The sequence below is a fragment of the Ovis canadensis genome, chromosome 3 (assembly GCF_042477335.2).
Source record: "Ovis canadensis isolate MfBH-ARS-UI-01 breed Bighorn chromosome 3, ARS-UI_OviCan_v2, whole genome shotgun sequence".
Lineage (NCBI taxonomy): Eukaryota > Metazoa > Chordata > Mammalia > Artiodactyla > Bovidae > Ovis > Ovis canadensis.
Window position 1 is genome coordinate 77,489,454 of NC_091247.1, and position 16,110 is coordinate 77,505,563.

The following is a 16,110-nucleotide window of genomic DNA, read 5'->3' on the forward strand; positions in this document are numbered from 1 at the left end:
TCCTCTGAAGGCTGCTCCCCGCCCCTCGCTGTGGCCCCCTCTGCCCCACCCCACCCCCAGCAAGCCCTTGCCCTTTCCCTGGCTGCTGACCTCAGCATCCCTGAAACAGACTTCTCTAACCCTGACCCTCCTTGTCCCACCCCCACCCAGACCAGGAAACACTGCTATTTAAGGAGCCATCTGAGGACTCCTCAGTCAGAGCTGCCGGCTCTTTTTTTTTCTTTTTTTGTCGTGCTGGTTACCTAGCAACGCAGCCGCTGAGGAGACCAAGAGAAGAAGCGACCTAAATCATGCCAGGGAACCTGTCCTCTCTTCCTGCAGGTGGAGGTGCCGGATATACTCATATCCGCCTGGCCTCACCTTCTGCACACAACTGCAGGGACATAACCTGGATTCCCACCTTAGGCGCCTGGCAAGGGACAAGGTCTGGTTATTCTTCCCAGGGCTGCCTGGGCCAACCAGGCAGGCTGAGTTGGTGTGCAGGGTTCCTGAGGGGTGGGGATGGAGAGCCTGCGTCCAGAGCAATCTCCTGCTGCACTAGGCCCAGGTGTAGGTGTGACCCAGCCTGTGGGGCCTCATGCACGAGGCACTCACTGATCACTCCAACCTCCTGCCTGTAAGCCCATTCTTGTGTCTACCTTGCTGTTCTGGGAAGGAGCCCAGGCCATGACACTGGCTCCCCAGGTTCTGGGGTGTGCTAGGCTGCATCTGAACCTCTCTGAGCCTGGCTCTTTTCAGTAAGGGTGTTGAAGACTCCATAATTCCCAGGTTGGTGTGACATTTTCTCCTGAAATGGGGGCCTTCCAGGAGCACCTCCAGGAATTAAAGCTAACTTCTGAGAGCACTGCATTCTTCTGAGGAGGGGTCCCCAGCTTTCCTCAGCATCTCAAAGTGGTCCACGACTCACAGAAGGGTGGAGACCTAGCCCTGGTCCTCTCCTCCCAGACCATACTCAGACTAGAGGCTCTTTCTCTGTTTCCTCAAGGCAGAAAGAAGCTGTCAAATGTCATCATCAGCTACCTACCCAGGCTCCATACAAGCCCCAGCCCCCCTTGTTCCTCCCCTAGGCCTCAACCCACCTGTGTTCTGAGCTCCCTCTGACCCTCAACAAGACCCTGCTGAGCACACAGCCAGGGTACATCATGTCATAACTTACAGGATGCCCTGTGAGGTGGCCAAGATGACGAGGGAAGGGGAAGAGGTTGGGAAGAAAATGCTTGGCAAGGTAACAAGGATGCAGAGAAGGCTCCTGCTCGATTCTTGGCTGTACTTCTCCAGCCCCTTCCCACCTGTCAGAAGAAGCACCTGCTCTTCCCCCTCTCCCCACCAGACCCTGGCAAGCACACCGTCCTTTCAGTGGGGGCGGTGGGAGGGTGCTGGCAAGCCCAGGAGGACCCTCCTTGGAGACGACTGCGGGGCTAGAAGAGCAGGTGGCACAAATGGCTTGGGGGTGGCGGGGGAGGAATTCCCTCAGCCCCACAAATGGGCTCTGGGTGTTTATAGCTCTTGCAACGATCTGTGAGCTCAAGCCTCCTTACTTCCTGCATTCGTAGCATCCTCAGCCCCAACACCCTCAGCACCCAGCTCTGGAAAGGTTTTCCTTTCATGTCACTGCTGAGAATAGAGGCTTATGTAAGTGTGACTCTCATGGGAGGGAAAACCAGTGGGTGCAGGGACAGGGCTTGGGGAGAGGGTGGTGGAAGGCAAACACAGTTCCGGACACCTGGATAAGATCAGCCCTGCTCCGGGCAGGACTCCTCCTGACCACCCCAGCACGTCCACCTCGCAGAGCTCCCAACACACTTCCTTGGGAGAAGGGGGGTGCTTTGCTCTGCTCTACCCTTCAATCTCTCCCTCCTAGGGAAGTTTTGGATTTGCAAGAAGGTCCTTCCTGCTGCCACACTCCCAGGTGAGAAGAGATGCAGCCCCCAATAGAACACCATTCCCCTCGCTGGGAACCCACGTCCCTGCCTGTCTCAGGCAATCACACCAACCGGCTCACAGGCAGAAATGCTGCGACGCCCCGGGTGTGCACACATACTCAGAGAAAACCATCCACAGATTCACACCTACACACCTGGCCCCGTCATAACTCACAGATAAGACACCAGGTTCACCCTGGGGGTCTGTGGGCCACCCTTCGTGCCCCTCATTCCCTGGAGATTAACATACATTGCGGGACAATATTTCTGAATCATTGCCCCAGCCTCTGCCAGACTCTGAGAGGGGCGAGTGGACAGTGGAGCCCCCAGCCCCCTCTGAGGGGGAGTGTGCAGCCCCCAGCGTGCCCTGGGCCTTACCTTCCCGCAGGCCACCATGGACAGAGCCACCTGGTACCAGAGGTGAAATTCTCCAAACGCAAACTTCATGGCTCGCTCCAGGCACTGCGAAGAGGGAGTCGGTCAACACTTTCCCTCCAGGGGTCCTCCCTGCCCTGGCCCACCCACACCGTTCCAGGGGAATCCCTGCTCCAGCCACTTGCACTCGAGGCAGCCAGAGCTCACACCTGGTTCCTTCAGAGAACTCCAGGGGTAGCCTGTCTCTACCAGCAGCATGCTGCGTGTCCTTGCACAAGTTTCTCACCCTCTCTGGCCCTGGGTTCCCTCCACCGTATCGTGTGAACATCAGGGCGACAGTGAAAAGCGCGTGAAATGGGATTTGTAAAAGTGCTTTCAAAATGTGACCCTCCAATAAAAATAACAGTTGACAGTTCTTCTCACTATTATGCCTGGCACCATCCTCAGCTTTCTACATGGATGAACTCATTTACTCTTCCCAACAACTCAGTGAGGCAGCTTCTCTAATTATCCCCATTTCAACGATGAAGAAGCTTGAGATTTGATTGATTTGCCAGAGTTGCAGGGCCAGTAAGCAACAAACTTACTGACTCTGAAGCCCGTGTAAAGAATGATGCCCGAATGCACAGGCTTCCTTCTGCTCTTCGTGCCAACCATCAAGAAAAACCATCTGCTCCCTGGCCCTCTGATCTGGGCCACCCCAAGTCAGGGGCTGTCTGTGAGGCCTGACAGTAACCAACAGAAGTGGTTCCCGGCAGCAGAGGCAGGCCAGCGCACGAGGCCAGGATTCACCGCGCGGCCCCAGTCAGGCGGGCCGGGGAAAGAGGTGAGGGGCACAGGGCCACACACAGGACCTGCAGAGCTCAGTGGCCTGGGTCTCCCATGCTGACTCAACACACTTCCTTGCACCTGGGCAGAACCACCTGACCGGGCCTCGCCCATCTCACTGGCGAACTTAGGAGACCACTTATCTCTTGATACTAAAGATGGTATCTTCTGGAAGCGCCTCCCGTGGTGCCTTGGTGTAAGCAAGGGCTCAGCAGGTGTTACTGCCCCTCCTCTCGGGAGCTCTCCCAAACATGTGGACAGAGAATCTGCTGCTGAGAGGGCCATCTAAGCCCAGGGCCCTAGAGCCACCCTTGACCTCAGCCTGGATCTGAAAGCTAAATATGTGCACATGCCATTCACCCTGGCTGGCGGGGAGGGCAGGAGAGAGGGGCAGCTCTGTGCCCCTGGTCTTCACATCCTGGAGCGGGACCACCGCCTGGGTCCAGCCCATGGAGCACTGCCCCAGTAGGGTTTGCCCAATACAATGGGGGTGCCCATTCTAGAGAGGGTGGGAGGGGGATCCAGGCTCCCAACCACTCTCAGCTCAGAACCCTCCAGGAGAGGCAGTCACAGAACACCAGCATCACCTCCAGGGGAACCGGAGGGGTGGATAATTATCCTCTTGGGCTTCGCTATACAACACCACGTGCTCTTTCAAAGGAAAAAACACATGACAACATCTGAAAAAACAGATACACCCTGCCAGTGAAGGGCAGCCCCTCTCTGCGCCAGGTCTCCCAAGAACAGAGCTGGAGCCCTTGGTGGCGGCAGGGGAGGGACAGTGAGGGGGTTGTACCTCGGAGAGCATGACATACTGGCCCCGCCTGCCCAGCGTGATGCTCAGCAGGTCATAGATGGCCGCCGCATTCTGCAGGCTCACAGCCCGGTCCTCCTTCTGCTCCGGTGCCCGGCTCAGCACCACATCCCGAGTGGCCTGTGGGGAGACATGGTTTAGAAAAGAGTGAGGACAGAGTATAAACAGGTGTCTGTCTCCACAGGGCCCCTGCCTCTGAGGCCCAGTGACCTTCACCCTTTCACTGCTGACCCAGGCCACACTCCTAGAGCCAGCCAGAGCCTTTCCCCACCACCACAACAGCAAGCAAACCCTCCACCTGTAGCCCAGGCTGGGCTGATGGAGCAGTCCTGAGTCCCTGCTTCTGATTTTCAGTGTTTTATTCTGCAAGCTGTCCAACCTACAGAAAAGTCGCAAGAACAGTAATACAACAGCAGTAAACCCAACTTGGTAACATGGGCCACAGTGGCTCTGACTCTCTGAATAACAGTAGCAGCAGCAGCAGCAGCAGTAGTTATGGTAGCCAGTTAAAGCAACTTGGACTTCCATCCCTAAATAGGACGTTCTTTCTATAACCACAACAGAAATGCCAGATTCAGGAAATGGAACACTATTCCCTCTATCTCCTAAGAGCAACTCATATTCAGATCTCGCCTCCTGTCCCACCAATGCCTTCATGGAAGAGCCATCATGCCAGGATCCAACCCAGGAGCATGCTCTGCAGGTGGGCACCAAGTCTCTTGGGCCTCCTTTCACTGTTAGGAGTCCCGCGGCCCTCCTCTGTCTCCAGGACACTGGCATTGTCGAGGGTACAGGCCAGCTGTCCTCTGGGACCATCCTCTGTGTGTGTGTAATCGTCCACTCACAGGACAACCTTCAGATAACACTGGGAACTGACAAGATTGGGGGGCGGCTCTGTGGCTTGACTCACAGGACTAGAGTTTGGGTGGTGGCCCCTCCACGCCCTTTTCCTCTGAAGGTGCCCCCAAGTTCCTCCGATAAGGACCCCTATACCTCCTTCCCATCACCCCCACGTCCAGCCCAGACCCTATCACTGACTTCTCACTACGGAACTCTCCTCTGTCCTTCTCAGAAACCTCCCCACAACCCAAGGTCCCTGTGCTTTGCACGGGCACCCAGGAGTCCAGTAGCTCAGAGTTGCCGGGGACTGCTCAGGGAGGGGAGGGGCAAGAGAAAACCTGCTTTAGGAGTAGGTGAGTCTGAACAATCTGAAGGGGGGCTCTGTAAACCCAAGCTAGAAATCCCCCCACCAGGAACTGGGGACCCACTTTTTCTGCGGCCTGTGGTCCCACCCACTCTTGTACACTCACATCCTGGGGACAGCGCTCAGGAGAAGCCAAACAGGGGTCATGGGGATCCTGACAGGGCGGGGATGCTCTGGGCCCCCCGTGTCTCCTCCAATCATAAACACAAACACACACACACATACACACACACTCTCTCTCTCTGAGGGATGTGCCTGAGCAGACCCAAAGCTGGGTTCTGGGCAGACGCTCCCACTGGCTGCTCCCAGCGTCTTCCCACCTCTTGCCCCCTCTCCACCAAAAGGGTCCCTTCCCAACACCCCCTCCCTCTGTAGAAAGGGCTGAACCCCCTTTTGTGAGTCGGGACTCACTCTCCTCTACTACCCCACAAAGGACCTCAGACCCAGGGACTTGACCTCTTTGACAGCATAAAAAAGACCTCCTGACCCTTAAAACCCAGATCCTGCTGGTCAGGTTCAAACGATGTGTCCATAGGTGGTCCTCACAACTTCCTTCCATGCAAGACTACTATTGCCTCCTCCAGGGCAGGGGTTGGGGCTCCCAAAGGTGATGGCTACAGAGGCAGAAGCTCAGTGGTCTTTGGATTATAGGTTCTGGACATGTCCCACTGTGCAGGCTTGATGTGCAGTCCCAGAGAGACTTCTAGAAGCCAAAATGCCTATAAGACCCAAGGACATGACTCACTCATGGGGGCTTTTCAGTAAGGCAGCCCAATGGCCTTGATGGGGCTGCTCCTCCGAGCACAACAGGCCAGGGCTGCCCACCACCCCGATGGGCATGGACTGCCCCAGGAGAGGGTGCTGGGGATGGAAGAAGATCCCCAGAAAGGTTGAGTCCCAGTGCCAGGCTGGTAAACAAGAGCCGCTCAGATGCCAAAGGGTTACGGGAGAGGAGTGGAGAGGGAAAGTGCCAGAGAAATCCCCCTCCTTCCCAGTGAAATCCACCCACACAGGCACTAACAGGAAGAGAAGAGATTCTAAGGAGAGCTTTGGCAGCAGCTATTTCACCAAGGAACACAAAACCCACTCTGTGCCCAGCCATGGACCTGCCCACTCCTCCACCTCCAGCAACTCCCCAGCTCTTAGCCACCCAGAGTGGGGGTGCCTCTATGGTGGGATGGGGCCCAGAGGTTTGGGACTGAGAGAAGGGGAGTCACAGTCCCTGCCCTCAGGGAGGGGCTATGGAAAAGGACACAGCAGCAGTACCCTGTGCCCGCAGCAAGTGGACTTGACCTAGAACTCTGAGGGGAGAGGGGATCCTCACGGAAGGGGCAGGGCAGGCAGCCAGCAGGGGCGGCCTTCCTGCAGGATGCATCCAGGGTCGAGGACCCAGTCTACTGTAGGGGACGGTAAGCAGTAAGCTTTGGTTGGCACCCTGCCAGACCCCCACTCCAACCCACCCTTCTTTCTGTGGCTGCCAAGGAGCCCTGGCCACCTTCTCTCCACTAGCTCCCAGGTCCTTTCCTGCAGCTCCCTCCCCTCACCAAGGCCCATCTATGTTTTCAATTTGGGGATTCCTTCCTTCTGCTGCTCTCCCTGACTTGTCTTGCCAGGTGAGGTTGCCCACCTCACATCCTCTCCCAACCCTAGGCACACACCCGGGCCCCACATGCCCCCCTCGCTCATTAGTTCTCGGGGCAGGAATGCATCTCACTCATCTCTAGCCTCCCAGCCCCAGCACAGGCCCGCACACAGCACTCTCAAGTGACATCTGAAACAGAAAGATTCTGGCCCTCGTGTGGAAACTTCCTCCTGTTGCCCTGGACCCTGACCTTTAACAGAACAGTGTCTCTGAATGTGTGTGGCTGGTAGGAAGAAGGTGTGGACTCCTAAGCTCTGGGCAAGCATTAGAAGCATTAGGTTAGAAGGACAGGAACGGATAAGGGAATCACAGCAGCATCTCCTCCGTCTGAGGACTCCCTCCCACCTCAACAGGGAGACAGTAGGAAAGGCATCTTCCCAGGGGTCCTCAGGACTTGGCACCTGTGCCAAGAGGGAAGTGTGGGTCCCCAAAGGAAACCCAAAAGCAGAAGTTTGCAAGCAGTTGCTATGGTTCTGGGGCAGGGCTGCGGTGAAACGCTCCAGGGTTTGCAGGGCAGCTGGGTAGCCTGTGTACGTAACCATGGCAACGGGGTGGGGTGGGGGAGAACCAGAAAAGAAAAAAGGAAGCCACAGTGCGGGACTGGGGTGGGGGTGGGGCGCTGGTGACAGGGTGAATTCACGTGCAGCTCAGGGGCCAGAGCAGGCCTCCAGTGCACAGGGCTTCAGACCTTCTGGGTCTTGAGTCTCCGCCCAGGGCACCCTAGCTGCCCTGCTCCCTCCTCCTCCACTGAGCTCCCTCCTACAAGCCACAACTCTGCGCCCAGCTCCATCAGCTGCCTGCCTCACCCTTGGCCCCCTCACATACTTCCCTTCCACCATTTAAATGTCCTCACAAGGACGTCCTGCACGTCAGATGCAGTGACAGTCATAGACTGGAAACGAAATGTTCTTCTCATCAACCCACTCCTTACTATCTGGGATAATGACAGGCTATTCTCCAGTTTTCCCCTGCAAAACCTCAGTCAGGCTCCTCCACTTCGGGGGGTGCCCTGCTCTTGTTTACTTCATGCACTTCATCCCAGGCAGGGTTCATCACCTGTCCCAGCTCCTAGCCTTGGACCCTCTGCTCTGCTATCCTTCCAAGGGGCAGTCTCCCCAGACCAAGCAGGTCAGAAGAGGAAAAGTCAAAGAAACATGCTCTTCCCCACCCCTCCATCATCCAGTGTGACCCACTGTGGCCTTTGGACATGTACCCATGAAGCAAACATCGCGCCTTAAGAAAACGCCCACATCTGTCATGCCCCAGATGGACCAGTGGTGTGACACCTCAGGCAGGATGGTTCTTGCTCAAACAGCCAACCCTCGTGTGGGTGCCACGCATTTTAGAAGCTGAACTATCACTGCCATGATCTTCAACTAACCCCATGGAGGGGCGGGATGAAACTGCCGGTGTTCCCTTTATAGATGGGAACTTGTGTGAGGAACTTTGCTAACTTGTGCGAGGTCTCCAGGAGTTGAGGCTGAACCTCCGATGGCCAGTCTAGGACAAGCTTCTACTGCCCTAAGTACCTGCGGCCCTATGGGCTTCTTGGCCAGCCCTGGTCCCCAACCTCTGTTGGCTGCAGGGCCACAGACAGCCCTGACCACAGACAGCCCTGAGAGCCCCATTTCTCCTCTGATCCTGGACACAAGCAGGGTAAAGGGAAAGGGAACTAACTTGTACTTTGTAAGTATTATCACATAATGCTGACAATGACCACCCCCTATTCTATTGTCCTTTTTATCAGATGAGAAAACTGAGGTCCAGAGGGACCAAGGAGGATACTCAAGGCATACAGATAGGGGGTTTAGGACCCAGATTAGAACCCAGACATTCTGACTTTACCCCAACTCATCCCCTGCCTCCAGGTGTCTCTTAGGAAGAATCCGCCAGCCCCGCCCAGACCCTCAGAGGCCCTGGGTGGCTCTGCTTGGGAAGCACCAAAGCAAAACATGAGGCTGGGCTTCTCACTCAGGTCTCAGGGGCTGCTTCTCAGCAGAGAACAAGCTCCCTGGACCACACCAGCCCCATTCTCAGGGACAGCCTCTTGGCTGGCCAAGGACCCCGCCTCAGGGCCTGCTGCTCACCCCCCACAGCCATCACCCTAGAAAGGAGTCTCCCAGTGGCATTTGCGCCTGTCCGTCGCTGGAGGATGCGGTCATGTTCTGCTCCGGCTGCGCTCCCCACCAGCAGACATCGTTACCACTGTCTCAAGAGCCGCCAGCCCACAGAACCGAGAAATAACATGTTCTGTGTCACATCTCATCTACACAGGATCCTGGCCAGGCCCCTCTCAGCCCCCTGCTTCTGCAGCAGAAGCTTTGCTGCCAGCAAGGGTGTGAGGCTCTCCCATCTCCACTGCCTCGAGCATTCTGAGCTGGCAGTGGTTAACAAGCCCTTTCCCCTCACAGCCTGCAGCATACAGGGCCTCATGTCCGAGCAAACCAGCTGCCAGAAGCTGGAACAATCTGTGCTCATCTGCAGAGTTCCAAATGGAATCAAGTCCGGGAAGCACTTTTTAAAAAAAAAAAAAAAAAAAATGGTATCCTCAAACTGGTTTATCATCCAACCAGAACTGAACCTAAATGTTTTCTAAAATTACTGAGTCAGAACCAGGTATCTGTTAGGATAAAACGAAAATATCTTGACCACCCACAATGTACCGGGGTTCATTTTTGAACTTCATCCACCCAGTGGAGAAAAAGACCTTATTAGTCCCATTTTACAGATGAGAAAACAAGAGAATCAAGGAGGTAAGAAACCTGTCCAGGCTATAAAGGTTGTGAATGGCCAACTCAAGATTCAAACGGCTGGCTGCCTGCCATTGGGCATGGAGTTTGTTGACCTCAGGATCCCAGGCCCCAGAGACTTATCCACCCACCCACCCTCTCTTAACCCAAGCCTTTGTGTTCTTTCAGTTCCCAGGAGCCTGACACCAGCAGCCATTTCTCCCCTAGCTGAATGAAACAGGGGCTTGAGGATTTCAGTTTGCTATAACACATTTTCATGCCTGAGATCAAGGTTTTAGAAATGACAGAGTCCTATACCCTGTGGTTACCCAGTGAGAAAATCAGGCTGATTTTGACACATGGGTTTTTCAAAAACCAGAATATGCATTTGAGGTTCAGCAGACTGAGCTAATTCCTTCTGATTGGGGGACCAGGCCCTCCTCCTAGTCCCTAGATGCACGTTCCACTAGGTAGGAGGACATCTGGGCAAGGGCTGTGATTTAACTCGTCATCATTCTGTCGCCAGTGCTGGGCACGCATGCCACATCATTGCCGCTCAGACGAGACTGGATGCATGGAGAGTGGGTGGGTGGATAGATGGGTAGGTGGGTAGGCATTTTAAATGCGCTTTAGGCCCCCCAAATTCAAACCCGAGTACAAAACACAAGTCTCCTTTAGCCAGTTGTAACTCACGCCCCATGCATTTCTATGATAGCATTTGTATGGTTTCTATTTACCTCTTGCAAGACAAGGGCTCCCCTATTCATTCTGATCGCACTCAGCCTGCCACAAAAACCATACCCACGTTACCAGCCCTGCACTCAGACAGAATACTCCTCTGAGTTCCAGACCACAAAATAGGGGCCGAGGAAATCTGCAAACACCCTTTGCTGAAGCAGCTGCACCGGGGACCTGGAGGTGGAGAGCTGTGATGACTCTGTCTCTTGGGCTGGTTATGCTGGAACAGCTGTTGGTGTAGCCTAGTGAATCCTGTAGGGATTGGGATAACCCAAGGAGCCGGCAGGGCAGCCATCTGCTTCTAGAAGTTTCTCCCGACCACCTCCAGCCAAACCCAGCCAGCATTAAAGGGAGATGAGGAAAACCCTGCTGGTACATGGAGGTCAGGCTGGGCCTCAGGTGGTCAGTTAAGGGGTCAGAGCAGGAGCACGGCAGGGGTGCCCATACCTGATGGAGAATGTGACCTGTGGGGAAGGAGGGGGTACATCTAGGGCAGGTGAGAAGTCAGGGGCCGTCTGGTCACTCAGAAACCGCTTGGAGCCACAGCGGCCAGATCCTGATCCCCAGGTGGAAAACCCTCAGATAAGACATCAAAGCTACTTCCATCGCCAACACCCTCCTCCAAGATGTCTGAAACTTCTAGACGTGTGACAGGCTGGGTGTGAGGAGGAAGAAACCAACCAGCCAGCCTCGAAGAGTGCCTCCTCCCAGCCACAGAGCACCCAACGTCTGCGCACTTCCTCTGCTGCGCATGCCTCAGGGAATTTCCACCACATCCCCACCAAGTCGCCTGTGCAGGCCAGTGAGCAACATACCCTCCCTCAAAAGGGAAAGAGTTGTTGGGAGGGAAACCACCTTGGCTCCAAGCGTGGGTCATATTTTAATAAAAGGCCATTTTCTACTTGGAGTGTTTAGGGGGAACTGCTTTAATGGAAAGGCATCTAGATTCTGGTTCACCCAGATCAAGCAACGGGCCATAGGAAATCCTCTGTGGAGACAGAGTCCAGCCTCTATCCCTGCCAGGGAGATAAACGCTGACCATTCTCACACAGACAGCCAAGGCCCTGTTTTCAAAGCCCTCTCCAAGCCCTGTCTCACTTGATTCTCAAAGTTATCCTCCTGGCCCTTTTGCAGATGAGAAAACCAAGTCAGTGAATCACAGACGTGATCTGAATCATGGCTGTGAGGGTTACAGTATGTGACCTTGACCAAAGCTGTGGTTTTTCTAGTAGTCACATATGGATGTGAGAGTTGGACCATAAAGAAGGTTGAGCACCAAAGAATTCATGCTTTCAAATTGTGGTGCTAGAAAAGACTCTTGAGAGTCCCTTGGACTGCAAGGAGATCAAACCAGTCAATCCTAAAGGACATCAACCCTGAATATTCACTGGTAGGATTGATGGCTGAAGCTGAAGCTTTGATACTCTGGCCACCTGATGCGAAGAACTGACTCACTGGAAAAGACCCTGATGCTGGGAAAGACTGAAGGCAAAGGAGAAGGGGGTGGTAGAGGTTGAGGTTTGATAGCATCACCTACTCAGTGGACATGAATTTGAGCAAACTCTGGGAGATAGTGAAGGACAGAGGAGCCTGGTGTGCTACTCTCCATGGGGTCCCAAAGAGTTGGACACGACTTAACAACTGAACAACAAATGACCTTGACCAAGACACACATCTGTCCTGGACCTTACTTTTCATATCTGTAAGATGGGAACATAGTAATATTAGATTAAACAATATGAAACTTACTTTTTACATGGCTCAACACAGTGCCTACTAGAAGAGATGATCAGCTTGGAAACTGGCAGAGAAAGGACTCAAGAAATGTTTCCAGTTTCACCTTTTGATGTCCCACCTGCAGACCATACTGTAACCCTCAGCACAGGAAAGTGAAAATAATGGCCTGTGTTTCCCAAGGCAGGTGACTTCCCTGCAGTCTTACCTGATGGTGTAGGTGCTGAGATGGCTGAGGTGTGTGCAGGGGGCAGGGAGGGGATGCTGGTCTACGGCTGAGGGTCCATAATTATAAACTGGGGTTCAGTCTGTAAGAAATGCACTGTTCTCCCATGAGAACCAGATCTGGCCTTGGTACCACTACGCCCACATCGGGCTAACCAGCTAGATGCCCCCACTCAAGCACATGCCCTGCCAATCTTTCAGGACCACATCCTGGCCACTTTGCTCTTGGGATCCAAATATCCACACCCCTTCCTGGGCACTCTCGGATCTGAATGGACCCTACCTGGCTAGGGAAGGATACACTCTTTCTCCCCTAATCCAGTGACCCCACCCCCACCTCCCTACCCCCCCATCTACTTGCAGGAGGGACCTGCTCAGCTAGAGACAACCCACTGACCAGAGTTCTCTAAACAAACCCTGGCATCACACAGGCCCAGGTGTCCAAAGAGACATTTGTTTCTGGCTCTCTGGGGGATCTGGTTTCTTAAACTCCACGTTCAGTCACCGCTCTGAGATGCATCATTTTTAGAAACCTAGTTCTCAACCCAGGGGTCCCCAGCTCATAAGCTCTGAGGGGCCCCTCAATCAGAGGACACGACTTTGCTGCTCCTGCCCACCCCTCCTCCAGTCCCCTCGGGCCACAGCCTTCATCTCACCACCTCCTGGACTACCCAACACATCTCTCCGCCTCACTGAGCCTCCGCGGCACAGGCATGGGTGTGTGTATACGCGCATGTGTGCGTGTGTGTCTGCCTGGGGCAGGACAAGAGGTCTTCTGAAAAAATCTAGACAGTATTTCACACCATACCCCCTCCGCCTTATTTCTGCACAGCACTCAGGCCCTGAAACCCTGGAAAGCTGAAGACTTGTTTACTGCCCACCTCCCTCACTAGAATGTAAGCTCCATGAGGGCAGGGAGTCTTCTCCATTTTGTCTGCTGCTGTTTTCCTGGCATCCAGAAAGGGGCCTGGCACAAAGTAGATGATACTCTGAATTAAGAGTGGCATGGGACTTCCCTGGCAGTCGAGTGGTTAGGACTTTGCCTTCCAATGCAGCGGGTGAGGGTTTGATCCCTAGTTGGGGAGCCAAGATCCCACATACCTCGTGACCAAAAAAACCAAGATGTAAAACAGAAGCAATATTACAACAAATTCAATAAAGATTAAAAAACGACCGGCACAAGTACATGAATACTTACTTGTACAGGCATCTCACCCCGTGAGTTACTGTCATTTTAGAGGGGAGGCGCTGAGGCTTGCAGAGCTTAGGTGATCTGCCCAGGGCCCTCAGCAACTGAGCGGCAGGGCTGGAGCCTCAATCTAGGCCTCCTGCCATGAAAATTACATGTTCCTTCTACTCCCCTCCATCACCACAGACCCAGCTCTGAGCTGTTCATGCAACATTCTGTTGACAAGCTGATGATACCATTTAATTCCAGAAGCAGGAGGTAGGAACTTGTCAGCTGTCCCTGGTCATTGGAGGGCAGGCCCCAGGCCCCCGAAGGCAGCCTTGTACACCACACCTAAAGCTCATAAGCAAGCCGCATCCTGCTGGGGGGCAAGCAGAGCCTGCTGCAGTGGCATCCACAGGGGACTGACCTTAGCCAGGACCTGGTGGTCTAAGCCTGAGCCCCGCAGCTTCCCCCACGGGGCGGAGGCTGGAGGCCCAGGTAGCGCCTTGGCACTCACCATGGACTCGCTGATGAGGAGCAGCAGCAGGGCTTCCTCAATGTTATCCTTCGGGCAGTAGAGGCTGTGGAGGACAAAGCAGGCAGTCTGGCTGCAGTGCGGCCCTCACCGAGCAGCACAGCTGGCCCGCCCCGCTGGCCCTTCTGCCCCGGAGTCGGCACCAGCCCTCGTAAGGTGGCCTTTCCCTGCATAATTCACAGGCACTGGACTCCGCCTGCAGTTCTTTATCGCGCCCCAGAGTCACGGATCTGAAAGGCTGTGGTGGACGGGGAACACTGCAGTGCTCTTGGGGTGGGGGTGGGGATGCCCCTTCCAGCCCCCAGTGCCGCCTGTAGCGAGTGGCTGCGGCAAGCTGCAGAGAAGAGTAGGAAAGAAGCTCACAGACCCCGCCTCCAATTACTGGCACAAACAAGACAGATGGTGCATGAAGGAAGGGACTCCTCAAATAATTGTTTGGCCTTTGGAAGCCATACAGGACCCCCTACACCCACCGTGAGTCCTGCCTTCTCTAGTCTACTCGGCTCCTGCCTGTTCTAAGGAGTCTTCCTGGCAGGGAGCTGGGCGGAAAGTGCAGGAGAGTTCCACAACAGAGAAAGGGGCCACCTTGGGCACCCAACCCCAGAGACGGTGGCCTGAGTTTGGAGTGGTCCCCCGAGCAGACAGGGCTTACTTGTCTCCTTCGTAGAGGTGAGGTTTCCGCAGGGCCTGTGTGATGAAGGAATTCTCCTCCTTGCTCATGAACTCAGGCAGAGGCTGAGACAGGGGGCTCCAGTAGCACTCCTCACTCAGGGAGTGCAGCAGGACCCCCGCCAGGTGCTTGGCGGCCATCTGGCAGAGAGGGCGGGACTCAGATGCAGGCGCACGCTGGCTCTGCCCTGCTGGACCCCCCACCCACGGCCCGGCCACATCTGCCTGCTGGCCACATGCTGCCCCTCCAGGAGGCCCACCACTCCACCCCCAAGGAGCCGCCTCCCTTCTCTGTGCCTCTAGCACCGAGCTGCCCCCACCCCTTCCGTTGGCCTTTGATGGCTCCCACTTCATCTTTTGTCCTCTTTCTTCTCTAGACAAGAGGTACATTTCCTCCTCCTTCTGGCCCCACGGAGCCCAGCATGGCTCTGAGTGTTCACAGGCCCTTGCAGAGCATAAGGCCCCCTGGTACAAGCAGCTTTCTCCACCAGACACCTTCCTGATATTTGACAGAGAAGTGTAGAGTGAGAAGCAGCTGTGGCTCTGATTCGGGGTGAATAAAAGCCTAAGGGGGCAGGCCTGAAGTGGGGCAGGAAAGCGAGGCAAAGTTCTTTATTAAGATCAGAAACAAAAGCCTGAGAATTAGCACACCACCGTGCTAGGAAGGGATGTCAGGAGGTTTCAGCACTTTTGCACAGTGCTGTGATGAGAAGGATGCTGAGGGCGTGTCCCAGGCTTGGAGGAAAAGAATGCTGCAGTTGACTAGCAACGTCTGCCATGAGCATGACAGGGAGAGGATAAACACGTGCACACTTGCACGCGACATATGGTCATCCCTGATTCAGAGGTTGCCTGCTAGGACTTCTGCAGCCTCCTGCTGAAATCAAGCCCTGATAAACCAGCCAGAGCCAGCACCCAGCCCTGGGGCTCCTCCATTACCACTTTGAAGTTCTGAGTTGCTTTGGTCTCCACAGTGCGCAGCACCTCCCGGAGTTCCCGCATGCCTTTCACGATGTTCCTAGTGGGAAGACAGCAGAAGCAGGGTCGTTACCAGCCTAGTTCCCACAAAGACATCCTCATCAGACCTGAAGATGCTAGGAGGAGCCTGCCCATTTGAATGTTATCTGACAACATCCAGTAATTGGTAAGAAAGGTCAGAATTGTAACACCAGGATCCTAGGGGCCCAGGACTTCACTGATCAAAGATACAAAGGCTTCCTCTTTCCTACAGCCCTCCAGAAACCCAGGCCTTCGGTTCACCATCAGAAAGGGACCAAGATTGAGTCTTTCAGATAGCCAGAGGGAATTTGTTATATGATCCAGGGAGCTCAACCAGCTGCTCTGTGACAACCTAGAGTGGTGGGATGGGGTGGGAGGCAGGAGGGAAGTTCAAGAGGGAGGGGACATAGGTATACCTATGGCTGATTCATGTCGATGTATGGCAGACCAACACAACAACTGGTTTACATGCAATTGTAAAGAAATTACCCCCAATTAAAAAAAAAAAAAGGATTGGGTTACTTC

At 54.6% G+C, this 16,110-nt stretch overlaps 1 protein-coding gene across 9 annotated transcripts in view; it reads right to left on the reverse strand.

Moving 5' to 3' along the window:
- TTC7A (tetratricopeptide repeat domain 7A) overlaps positions 1-16,110 on the reverse strand; it is a 159,296-nt gene that overhangs the window by 99,552 nt on the left and 43,634 nt on the right. For all 9 annotated transcript variants that reach the window (XR_011255693.1, XR_011255692.1, XR_011255690.1 and 6 more), the window contains 5 exons: positions 15,526-15,604; positions 14,570-14,727; positions 13,900-13,963; positions 3,922-4,059; positions 2,301-2,384 (listed from right to left, as the gene is read on the reverse strand). Coding sequence is in view for 6 of the 9 variants with exons in the window: in XM_069583382.1 (XP_069439483.1) it covers positions 2,301-2,384; positions 3,922-4,059; positions 13,900-13,963; positions 14,570-14,727; positions 15,526-15,604 (523 nt within the window). In the remaining 3 variants the exon portion in view is untranslated. The remainder of the gene's footprint in view (positions 1-2,300; positions 2,385-3,921; positions 4,060-13,899; positions 13,964-14,569; positions 14,728-15,525; positions 15,605-16,110) is intronic.